Here is a 12,773-nt window from a genome sequence, read left to right as displayed (position 1 = left end):
ACCACAACATAAGCCCGCTCCCAAAAACACAGGAGCGGAGCAAAATAAAAAGAAGCCAGCAGCAGTCACAGGCCCAAATGTTGAGGGCCCATCAACCTCAAGTAAAGCAATGCAGCAGCAACAACAGCAGCAGAAACAGCAGCAGCAGAAACAACAGCAGCAGAAGCAGCAACAACAGCAGCAACACCAGAAACAACCACAGCCCAAGAAGGAGAAGGTGCCACCAATTAGGACCTACCGGGTTGACCTGCAAGACTTGAAACAGGTATGTAAGTCGGCCACTAAGGGCAAATTTTTAATCAATATTCTGAATGAAAAAGAAAAGCGGTATTCGGTACAGTGCTTCTCACTGGCCGAATACAAATTACTTAAAGAAGTGCTGAAACAGGCCACCGCTGAGTTCTTCAGCTATACGCCTAAGAGCGAAAAATTCCAGACGGTCCTTCTGAAGGGCATAAGTTCCTGCACGGAACCAGAGGAGCTCTTAGCTGAGCTCCGTCAAAAAGCCACGGACGATCTCGATTTTATCGGGGTCAAGCCGTTCACTACGGTGAAGTCAAGACGAGGGGGTTATAGGCTGCCAATGTTCCTGGTAACATTATCGCCCCAAAGCAGTTTTGATAGTCTGAAGAAAATCACATCTCTCGACTATCAAACTGCACGCTGGGATACATTAAAAAGGCACGACGGCATTTTACAATGTACTAACTGCCAGAGGTTTGGCCATGCCAATGCCAACTGCAATATGCAGTTGCGTTGTGTCAGGTGCGGAGAAACCCACAAAGTAGGAGAATGTAAGCTGGGGAATGAGCGGGTTGAGGATTTGACCCTGCTCAAGTGTGTCCTTTGTGGAAACCAAGGGCACCCGGCTAACTATAGGGGTTGCCCTAAGGTCCAACAAATGAAGCAAAAACAGGCCAGTCAAAAAGCCGAAAATAGTCGAACAGTTCGACAGGCTCCAACACAAAAATTCGTGGATCCCAAATTCTCTTACGCCCAAATGGTGTCAGGGAGTGGAAACACGAGACAGGCTCCACCAACGGTTGCCCCAAAGGCCCCTGTGCCTAAGGCACCAGAGGTGCAGCCTGACATTGTAGCCTTGTTGTTGAGCATTCAAGGTCAACTAACAGGACTGCAAAGTCAGATAAAGGAGCAAGGCAAAAGGGTAGATCATCTCTACTCTTTGTTGCCTGGCCTGGCGCAATTTAGACCATAATGGGCGCGCTGCCGGAGACGCGCCTAAAAGTCCTAGCTATGAATGTAAATTCACTGATTAGGATTGAACGAAGAGCCAATATGTTCCAATTGTTGAAAGACTACAGTCCCGATGTGTTTATGGCTAGCGAAACTAAGCTAAACCACAAACACAAATTGACTCATAAAAATTACAATATCGTAAGAAGAGACCGGCCCGACTCCACTCAAGGGGGCGGTGTCGCTCTCTTTATACGAAAAGGTATTAATTATAAAGTCATATACAACAATGAATTGCGAAAGCTCAAGACGCTAGAAGTTTGCGTTGTATGCATCTCTCTCTCTCAAGGGAAGCGGATGTATATGATTGCGGCTTATGCGGCTGGAGCTCCGCAGGTCACTTACTTTGCATCAGAACTTGAGATTGTTTTTAGGGAACTTAAACTGAGCTTGGAAGAAAACTATTTCATCTTGGCCGGTGATTTGAACGCAAAACATGAAGATTGGGGAAATCAACATAGTAATCCTAGAGGTAACCATCTTTTTAATTTGATGAATCTTTACAGCGTTGAATATGGCGTCGACCTGCTGGCTACTGAAAGGCCATCGTATCCAAGAAGCGGCTCCTTTCTGGATCTTTTGCTGTACGACACCAGACTGACAGTTACAGACAAAGTGGGTAATCACCCCCGAAACTGCTTACAGACAGTCGAGTACGACAGTGATCACTGCGGACTGGCTGCTGTAATGCAGATTCCGAACGAACGCGTGGAGTTGGAGGAATACGTTCCAACGCATTCTTACAATTACAGTAAGATGCGGTGGCCTCGTTTCACCAATGCCCTAGCGAGAGAACTTCGTTCGAGTGACATAGCCCCACCAAACAACAGAAACCTGACAAATACAGAAATCGACCAACACTTACAACAGATGGACGAAACAATAAAACGAACGATGGAACGGACAATCCCAAAGTACAAAGAACGGGACCAAATGGACGCTTACAGAAACGCGACAATTGACGCACTACGTAGGCACAAGAGTGGCTTACTGACAAGACTCAAAAACTTGTACAGACGACTTACAGACCCACGCGACTTGGAGGTTAGGACACTGAAGTCGTCAATAAAAAATGTCAATCTGTTGATTAAGGAGAACTACAGGTTATCAATTAACAAATACTGGGACCGCAAGATCCGGTCAGTTAATTCGAGTGACCCTAGTATGTTCCCCAAAATCAACAAGATATTCAGGAAGAAAAACGATAATGACCTTCCGTGTCTTAAACTCCAAAGAACTGAAGAGAACAGAGACGTACTCATGACTGCGCAAATAGATCCAGAGGAAGCCATCTTTGACGATGACTTTTACATAATTGAAGATCCGAAGGAAAAAGTGGAGGCGGTGGGAGCTGCCTTCCAGCAAGTGTACAAGGTGAATGTAAGCATTCGCCCCAACCACGACCTGGAAAACAGAGCCCTACTTAATCACTTTTACCTCCGTAATGATATCACACATTGGCGATCTGAGAACCGCGGTTTCATGCGGTTCAATGACGATTCCTTGGCAAATGCCATAATCGCCGAGCAAACGGGACCAAGTCCCTTGTTAGTGACGAAGGTTGAGCTTCAGCTCATCTTCAACTCAATAAAAAACAAAAAGTCAGCAGGTATCGATGGTATATCCAACGTTGTGCTAAGACATTTACCGACGGAAGCAATTGACATTTACACCACACTCTTCAACAATGCACTGAATAATGCATATTATCCAGTGCATTGGAAGACCGCTGTGGTTCATCCTCTCCCGAAAAAGGGAAAGGACAACTCCAACCCGTCAAATCTTCGGTCGATAAGTCTTCTTCCGAGCATCAGCAAAGTTTTCGAAAAGATCATTAATGGGGCTCTGACTAAGTGGGCTGCGGACAACAAAATTATTCCGGATAAACAGTTCGGGTTCAAGGCGGGTCATGACACAATTCATGCTGCGTCTAAACTCGTTTCTGATATCCAATGGAATAAGTCAAAACAACAATGCACAGGTGCTGTCCTGGTTGATTTGGAAAAGGCCTTTGACACCGTATGGTTAGAGGGTCTTTACCTAAAACTGAGCAGGTTTGGCATTAGCAAGCCATTGTTGTATATACTTTATGATATGCTTAACGGTAGAAAGTTTGTTGTCAAAAGTGGCAATGTAACTTCTACCACAACATTCTCAATTAAAAATGGTCTTCAACAGGGAGCGGTGAATTCGCCGATTCTCTTCAGCATTTACACCAGCGATCTGATAGGTAGTCTTACAAAGGCAATTGCGTACGCCGACGATCTAATTGCGTACAGAACGGCCCGAAAGGTTGAGGTTATTAGAAATCTCTTGCAGCGTGATTTCGACAAGATTCAGCGATATTGCGACGACTGGAAACTGAAAATAAATGTCCAGAAGTCAGAGACAATTCTGTTCCGGACTCCGTTGGCTAGGGCCACGAGGGATACGTGTAAGAATTGGCGCAAGATGGTCATCGTTGATCTTCACGGGCAGCCATTGGCGAGCAAAAGTGTAGTGAAGTACCTTGGTATCTGGTTAGATCAGTATTTATATTTCGACAGACATATAAATGCTGCTCTGACCAGGGCCAGAGGGGCCTTCGCTCTGACGAAACGACTGTTTTTTAGCAGTCGGCTTGACCCCAGAGTGAAGGTAATTTGCTACATGGCCCTCATACGGCCAATGATCGTTTATGGTTGTCCTGTGTGGTTCAACGTTGCCCCTTCCCAGATGGAGAAGTTTCGGGTGTTCGAGCGGCAGTGTTTACGACGCTGTACCGGCTTATATCGAACAGCCGAATCTTCTTATGTGCATTACTATTCCAACGAGGTCCTATACAACGGGGCTCGAATCAACAGAATTGACAATTTCGTGATAAAACTCGTTCGAGGTCACATTGCAAGAGCTATGTCTTCGACCAACAATTTAATTTTCGGGGCGTTTTATCCGAACGACGAGTATTTTGAGAGTGCACGCTTGAGCGGGTTCATTCCACCAGAGGCATTCCTCTTTTTAGACAAATGCGGTCTGATACAGGATAGATTGGCAGTTCCGTTAATCTACCACGTCAGACGAAGAACCGTGGATAGGCGACTCCTGTACAGTCGGGACGTCATGGCACAAGGCGGAGCGGAGCTCCTTCGGTTCAGTAGGGCTGTGTCCGAACGGGACCGAACTGATAGGGTGAAGCAGGAGAACCAGTTATGGTGGCTTCAATCGGCACTTGATAATGGGTAGGTCGGGATGGGGTTTAAGCCTTGGCCGGCTTACATACTTGTTTTATAGTTTAGGGTTTAGTTTTAAGTAGAATAGGCATGGTGGCACAAAAAAAAAAATTTAAAAAAATTTAAAAAAAAACAAAAAAAAAAACAAAAAAAAAAAATTAAAAAAAAAAATAAAAAAAAAAAAAATAAAAAACAATAAAAAATCAAAGAAAACAAAAAAAAACATACAAAAAAGACAGTAAAATATAAAAACAAAACACGTTAGATTTGCTGCTGTGGTTGTTCTAGTTTTAAGTAGTTTATAGGTAGAATAGGTAGTTTAAGTTAGCTTTAAGTTTTATTTAAGGACCTAATTTTAAGTAGTTTTTTAAGTAAAAATAAAAAAGGACCTTGATATTAGTTTTTTCTCATAATTTTCTAATAAATACAAAATACATAAAATTTAAATTGAAGTAAAATAGATTTTAAGGCCGAAAGGCATTAGTAATTAGTGTTATAGTTTAGCTTAGAGTGTCCGTATGGGACCATTAAGTTAGTTGTAAGTTATGGATAATTAGGCTAGTTTTATGAATTTTTGTCTAGCTTTAAGATAGGTTTAAGATTGAATAAATAAAAATGAATTTGGAAAAAAAAAAAAAAAAAAAAAAAAAAAAGAATGAAAAGCACAAGCACCTTTTCTTATCACAATTCATTGGGCCCTATCGTGAACGAGATTTCCCGGGAAATATTTCCCACGTTCGAAAAATTCGTATCGTGAATGATGTTCGAAATTCCCCTCGGAATTTCTTGCTATCGTGAACAATATTTGCATGGGAAATTTGATGTGATTTCTCTGGAATTTTTCCGCATTTATTTTGGCGGAGAAATTAAGGCGAGACGGAGCAATGTAAGTGCATTTGAAACTTTTTTGATAAATAAAAACAATTTTTTAATTTTATTATAGGACGAACTCAGCAAATCAAAACCAATTAGAACTTCTGGTTAGTATTATGGAAAAGAATACGGATATTGCGACTGGATTTACCACCTACAGAGAAAAAGAAGATTTGGCAAAGTTTTGGAAGAAAACGGAGATTGAGCTCAATAGCCTTGGTCCACCAATCAAATCCGTATCCGATTGGAAAAAAGCACAAAATTATAATGCTTGTGGCTCTAAAAATGTTTTTCTTTTTTCAATACAAACAGGTATGGCTCGACAAAAAAAAATATAATCTGAACAAAATGTCAGAAAACATAAAAAATAAAAAAGCTACCGGAGGAGGTCAATTTAAGGAACACAAATTTTCGCGTTTGGAGGAAATCATCATCAGAATATGTTCCATGAAGGATTCGATAGAAGGTTGCCGAAATGCATCTTCATTTGGATTACCTTCGTGTAGTAAAGAAAGGAAAATGGGGAACCAAGATAAAGAAAACGTTCCCTCACTTCAAGAAAGTTTGGAATGTGTTCTTGACTTCGATGAAAGTCATTCTAAGTATCTAGTAGATCGTCAACAAATTGAACCAGAACCCCAGCCTGTCGCTGATGACATTATGAATTCAAGCAAATCGTCAAAAAAAAGGAAATCATTTAATACGACGAACCCAGAATATCTAGAACAAGAGCTTACTATTCAAAAGAGATTTGCACTAAAGTAGGAAAAGCCGTCGATTTTCTGGAAAGTCATCAAGAGGAATTTTCTCAAAGAGTACAAAAAATTTACCGATCTATAGATAGGCTCTATGATCAGCAAAAACTTATGTTGAAAGAAATGTGTCGCCATAACATCCAATTGGAACAGCAAAAACAACAAAAATTTGAAGAAATTAAACGCCACAACAACAAAATGGAAAACTTGAGACTCAAAGAAATTGAATCGAAGATAAAATTTAAAGAGGACCTCATTTAAATTGAGGAAGAAAAGCTCCGAAAGATGCAATAATTTGTTTTTGGTGAAGAAAGTTTTGTAACCAGTTACTTTATTTATTTTATGTAGTGAAAAACAAAGTGTAAACAAAAGTATCATATATTTCTTTCTCCACATGAAAAAAAAGAATGCATTTTAAATATTCCGGAACGAATAAAGAAAAACAGCAAAATGATTTATCCGGAATATTCTGCTTAATAAAGAAACGTAAAATGATGATTCCAAATATTCTTAATGAATAAAGAAACAAAGTTGATGCTTTAAAAGATTTTACAAATTCATAATAGGGGAAATTTGTTTGGGATATTGTTTTATTGTACAGGGAATTTCAACTAACAATACATTTTTTTTAATTAAGATCCTATGATAACACTGCACACAATTCGAAATTGAGTTCCGAAAAAAAATTTGTTTTTTCGATGTTGGTATATGTTTCCCCGGGAAAAATTTATTTCTAGGGAAATTCACGATAACTCGAAATGTTTCTTGGGAATGAAACTTTCCGTGGGAAATAAAATTCCCCGGGAGATTCCCGATAAGGCCTATTAAGTTTTACTGAAGATTTCGTTGTTTTATTTTGAATAACTCATACCGTTTGTAAGAAGCATATAACTTCATCTTGGCAAAAATTTTTTAATTGGAGCGGTCGTTTTTCATTTTTAAGTCATTTATTTAAAGTTGGTTCGGCATTTTGCCATGGAACAACGCTTCGAAATCAATCAATTTTTTTTTTGAAATCATGGTTCTTTTACTTTCTTTAAACAATTTTTGTTTTTTAAGAATGAAGCTCACTTTTGCTTGAAAGGATACGTCAATAAATAAAACTTCCCGAATTGAAATGATAATAATCCTGAAATGTATATTGAGACACCGATAGATCTACAAAAACTGATTGTTTGGTGTGATTCATGGGTTGGTGGAATAATTATGGTCCGTATACAGCCATGGTTACTGACTTTTTCGTTTATCAATTGACCAAACAGGAGCTGCAGTTTTGTCAATACGATGCAACATATTACACAGCTAGCGCCATAATAGATTTATTGAAGGAAACGTTTGATAGCCGCATAGTTTCACGTTACAGGCCAGTAAATTATCCTTTAAGATCATATTCGCCGGGTTATCGCCGACTTTTTGTGATTTAAGCCTCATTGATTGAACTTTTTCCAACATAACTGCTGTCTATAACATTGTGCTTTTTTAAGCTTAAATTCAATTATTAGAGTCTTAGTAACTTTACTGAACTACCAATACCTAAAACTTTAAAAGTTAACACTTGTATTTCGTACCCTTTTGTCTGCTATATATTCCATTCCTGCAGCTATGTCAAGCGAGAAGCCAGCCAAAGTTCTCGGAGATAAAGGAGCCAAGCTTTTACCACCAGGAACAGAGGCTGGTAAAATATTTGTAGCACTTCTGGCAGCCCTTAAAAGTGATAACAATCGTCCACGCATTGCAAACTCCATAATTAACATTTGAGGCTCTGTAAAAATAATATCAGCAATTAATAAGTTTTTTTAAATATTAAAAAATAAAGTACAAACCACTTTCGAGACATGCTCCTAACAAAGTCACAATATTAGGATGTGATCCAAGCTTACGCATGATGGTTGCTTCTTCTCTAAGATCATTTTGAGAACTTCCAGATCGAACTGTCTTTACAGCTACAATTCGTGTTGCACCAATGTGACCACTTAAGTCGTCTGCTTCAGCTTTCCATACCTTTCCAAAGTTTCCTTCGCCCAGTAAGCTCTTCAGTCTTAAGTTAGCTCTGTTGAACTCATCCCTACTGCTGATCGAACACTGTTCATACTGTCCACTTTCCTCCTCGTCATCTTCATAATTGTTATCTATCTTTTTCACTGGGCTTATGGGCTTCTGGTCAGTTATACAAACATCGAAATCCTCATCATGCTTAGAGTAGCCTCTCAAAATCAATGATCTGGCCAGGTAAACAACACCAATCAATACCGGAATCATTCCGAGAGCAGCTAGCGTGTATGTCGCTATATTTAGACGCGACAAATCGCCGTCTTTAGCCAGACTAGTTTTGGTTTCGTCTGTGGCCTCTGTTAAGGCACGTATTGTAATCTCCGGACTTTCATAGGATGGAGAGGTTATGTCGACGTTTTCTTCTTCCCCAGCTGCAAAGATATTTTCTCTGTCTTTATGCTTTTCGGTGCTCACCGAGTCAGGGGCCTTGCTTGGGACTGATGCAGTTGGGGGATAGACCGTAGAACGCACTGATGAAAAAATGGTGGTTTGCACTAAAGGCGGAGGTGAGGGCGTCACAGTTTTCATGCTTTTATTGACGAAAATTATTAAATTAGTTTTATCTTCTGAAAAGTGTGCAGGAGCCTCAACTTTTGCTATCTCAGTGCTGGCGTCTTCAATACCTAAATCAGTTGGATTAGTGGCATATTCTGGGTCTGTTGTTTGAACAGTAGTTGTTTCTTCCTCGTCAATAACATTTATTATTAAAGGCGTTGACACTTCAGGAGGATGAATTGTTGTAGTTGTGGAAGATTTTTCGACAGGTGTTGGGCTAGAATCATCAAACCGTAAATTAATTTCCCGTGGAAGAGGTGTGTCAACTATTAGTTTAAGAGACGGAACCTCCGGCTCAGATTGGACTTCAGCACTAACATTTTGTTTTTCACTGGGCTTAGACTTTTTGGCGTCGGGTTTCAACGTCGTCGTGTGTTCAGCAATTGGAATCGGATCCGGCGAAACCAGAGTAGCTAATTTACCAACATTCAACTTTCTGGTAAACGGTGAGCTAAGTCTATCTCTGGGGTTGAATTTATTTGAACTTTTAGGTCGAGGTGGCTTTTGTGAAACAGACACTTCAAATACTTGTGGATGTTCATCACTTACAGTGGATATACTCAAGAAGGACGGACGTAGTGATGGAATTTTCCTGCCAAAATACAAATAAGACTCCGAATCGGTGTCTGGTTGTTGCACTGAAACATTAGGCTTATTTCTCGGTCTTCCTTTGTACAAATTTCCCGGCAAGACTCCTGGAAACTTTCTTAGCTCTGGAATGTGATTCATGGTGTCATTTGCATCTTTGGCAACAACGAAAAATCCATGTGATGATTCATCGGTGAAAAGTATTTCATTATTGTCTTTTTGTGACTTTTCCTCTTCGGAAGAAGAATTATTGTTGTTTGTTGAAGAGGAAGACGAAGAAGAATTTGTTGAATTGTTGCGTCGATGAATATTGGTGCATTGTCGCATGCAACTTGCACTTGTCCGTCGGGTAAAGTTTTTCGTGCAATTTCGAACGCATACTGTTCGGGCATCAGGTGGGGCTTTGGAAGTTGCTTCTGTTGAAGGTTTCGTTCTGCCTGTTGTCGCAGATCGACTGTGGGTTCTGAATCTGTCCTGATGTAGAGCACTTCGTCGGGCAGCAAGAAGATTCATAAGCTTTGTGTCTCTCTGGTGGGGGGAATTTGATGAATTGTTTAAACGGGAAGGCCGAAATGTTGTTGTCGTTGAGACACTATCCAATGAATCTAAGAATAAATAAAAAAAGTTTAGTTAAAGTTTAATACAATAAAATTATGATACACTTATTTAAAATATTTCTATCGATTTTGAAAATAATTTATATCTAAGTTTAAACCCATTTCTAACAGTCCTAGCTGAATGATTTTACAAATATTTTTCGTTATAATCAACATATGTACTTATATTTTTCTGTGGCGCCAGGCCCAAAAATTTGTCCAAACCAGCCGGTGAAATTGTGGATAAATATCTTAAAAACAATAATTTTTATTTATTCAGTTTCAGCTAGTAATTCTTCGTCTTATTGACCTGAAGACATCTATGACAACATACCAAAGCGTATACTTTGTAAATTAAAAACAAAAAAATCGCAGACGACAACTGCGGGACGTGACGAGACAGCTTAATAGCACACACAAGTGCAGATTACCTACATACATATCGGCGTATGGGGTCTGAGTAAGCTGTCGCAAAGCCAAGTTTATTTAAGGTATAATTGTTTATACGAGGATTACATGCCTTGACCTAAACTTATGTGCTTACGATACAAACAATAAGCTTTTGAGAAAATTCTGAACGTTATGAAAAGTCATTAAAGTGATATTTGAGTTTTTTGTTGATAAACAATCAAATAGAATTTGAATATCCATTATGAAACTAAGTTGTCATAGTAATTCATTCCCAACTTCGAGCAATAAATTTATCATGTGAAGCAGCAAATTTGAAACTACACATCGGAAACAATAGAATTTTTAAGCTCTGGCCACATGCCAACAATCTCATAAGTAAATAAATAAGGGTGTGCAACAGTCTCTAGATAACTATTGCCTAGTTGCTTACAACTCTTAACCATTCCTGTGTGCGAGTCAGGTCAGGTATCGAGGGGACCTACAGTTCTTATGCCGAATTCGAATGGCTTTGAGAAAGCAGTTTTCATGACAAGAATTACTCTTGGAGGATTATCCAATTCCTCGCAAGCGGGGCAATACCCGTGAAGAAAACATTAGTTGGCACAAACAGGGCTAGAACCCTGGAATTTCTCCTGCTCGTTTCAAAAGAAATAAGATTCTTTATGAAGTTGACCCTACACGTTACAAAAAAGGGAAATAATTAATTCTTCGACGTCATGTTGATTGATGGTTGATATGATGGTTTTTCGAGCAGCAAGCATTTCGACATTTTTGATAACGATTTAGAATCCGATAATTGAATTCGGTTTGATTTAGTTAAAGTCAAAAGTGGATATACTTGCATATGTATATTGCAAAAAAGTAGAGGAAGGCAGGTATACATATGTATGTCGAAGGCAGAAAGTACAAATTTTTTTTCCATAGTCTCACAATTAAAATAAAATAAAAGTGAAATTCGTGAAAAAGTGTCAAAAACGTAGCTGAGCTTTAGTGAGCTTAAAGTGGCTGTCTGTAATGGACAAAACGTAGATGGAATAATAGCAGCCGAACTACAAAAATCATCAGACATTATTGCACCAATCCTTGAGGCAATTTTTACCGGCTGTCTTTACCTGGTCCAAGAGAAGTTAAAGTTGTTTTTATACCCAAAGCAGGTTAATGTTCGCGAGTCAATCCTAAAGATCTACGACCTATAAGTCTATTATCATTTCTTCTTAAGATCTTGGAAAGATTGATTGATATCCATTTAAGGGCAAGTATTGATACAAGACTACTGTATAGATAATTCGGTGGAAACGGCGTTACACACCTTCCTAGGCACCATCGAATATTCCGTACATCATGGAGAGTTTACTATGGTTGCTTTTAACAAAGTAGACTCATCTGCACTCATCTTTAAACGTAGAGAGTTCGCTCAGGGAATTAATTCATTTAATGCTGAATCGTAGAATAATTAATTCTGCCAGAAGATTCGTTGGTAGAGGGACACCGCAAGGTGGTGTTCTATCCCCTCTCCTCTAGAACCCAAGAATTGAATGAAATCCTAACTAGTCTGGATGCGGAGGGTTTCAGAGTTATTGCCTATGTGGATGACGTTGCTATAACGGTTTCAGGAAAATATCTTAACAACTTAAAAGAACTCTTACAAAACGCTTTGGACAGACTAATAGTTTGGGCTGATCCGTGTGGACTGGGTGTTAACCTACACAAAACCGGTTTAGTCTTATTTTCAATGAAATACAAAATTCCATTTGTTAATTCTCAGACGAGGCTAAGTATCTGGATCTTATTTAAAATGAAAAACTAAATTGGAAACACAATGTACAATAAAGAGTCAAAAAAGCTACTGTAGCTCTCTTTTCTTGCAAAAAAGTTATTGGTAATAAATGGAGCTTACAAATCAGAATCACGCATTGGCTATATGTACATCGGTTATTAGACCGATTTTAATGAACGATGTGCCAGTATGGTGGACTGCTTTAAGAAAGCTATAAATCGCGACAAAATCCAACGTTCAGCTTGCCTATGTATAAGCGGATCACTTCGCACGACCCCATCTTCGGCACTGGGCACCTTACTCTATTTAACACCTCTTGATATAGTTGGCAAACAAATAGCTACCAGCTCACAGACTACACCATCCCCCAACTGCAATTCGACAGAATCTTCCAGATTTCTATACCTTCCAGATCTTTCTGGGAGGATAGGGCATTCCTGGAAGACGAGTCAATCCATTTTTATACAGATGGTTCAAAAACAAAACAAGAGGTTAATGGAAGTGTGTACTCTCAACGACTCATTTAAGTGTTTTCGAGTGGAACTTCTGTCGATAAAATAAGTCTTGTACTGGCTTAAATAACACGTGATATCAACATCTGGTATCCGTATTTTACCAGATAGTCAGGCCGCTATAAAATCTCAGGACTCTGTCTCTACAAACTCTATGACAGTTCATAACTGTCGATCACCTCTAATGGAGA

At 39.2% G+C, this 12,773-nt stretch overlaps 1 protein-coding gene across 2 annotated transcripts in view; it reads right to left on the bottom strand.

Annotated features, from left to right (window-relative positions):
* Nucleotides 1-12,773, bottom strand: part of LOC129946026 (uncharacterized) — a 109,265-nt gene that overhangs the window by 6,875 nt on the left and 89,617 nt on the right. For both annotated transcript variants that reach the window (XM_056056038.1, XM_056056037.1), the window contains exons 3-4: nucleotides 7,915-9,891; nucleotides 7,660-7,853 (exon numbers count right to left, since the gene is read on the bottom strand). In XM_056056038.1, coding sequence (XP_055912013.1) covers nucleotides 7,660-7,853; nucleotides 7,915-9,891 — 2,171 coding nt within the window. The remainder of the gene's footprint in view (nucleotides 1-7,659; nucleotides 7,854-7,914; nucleotides 9,892-12,773) is intronic.

Source organism: Eupeodes corollae, chromosome 2 (genome assembly GCF_945859685.1).
Source record: "Eupeodes corollae chromosome 2, idEupCoro1.1, whole genome shotgun sequence".
NCBI classification, from domain to species: domain Eukaryota; kingdom Metazoa; phylum Arthropoda; class Insecta; order Diptera; family Syrphidae; genus Eupeodes; species Eupeodes corollae.
Note: the sequence above shows the minus strand (reverse complement) of the source record. Positions and strands in the feature narration are given on the sequence as shown.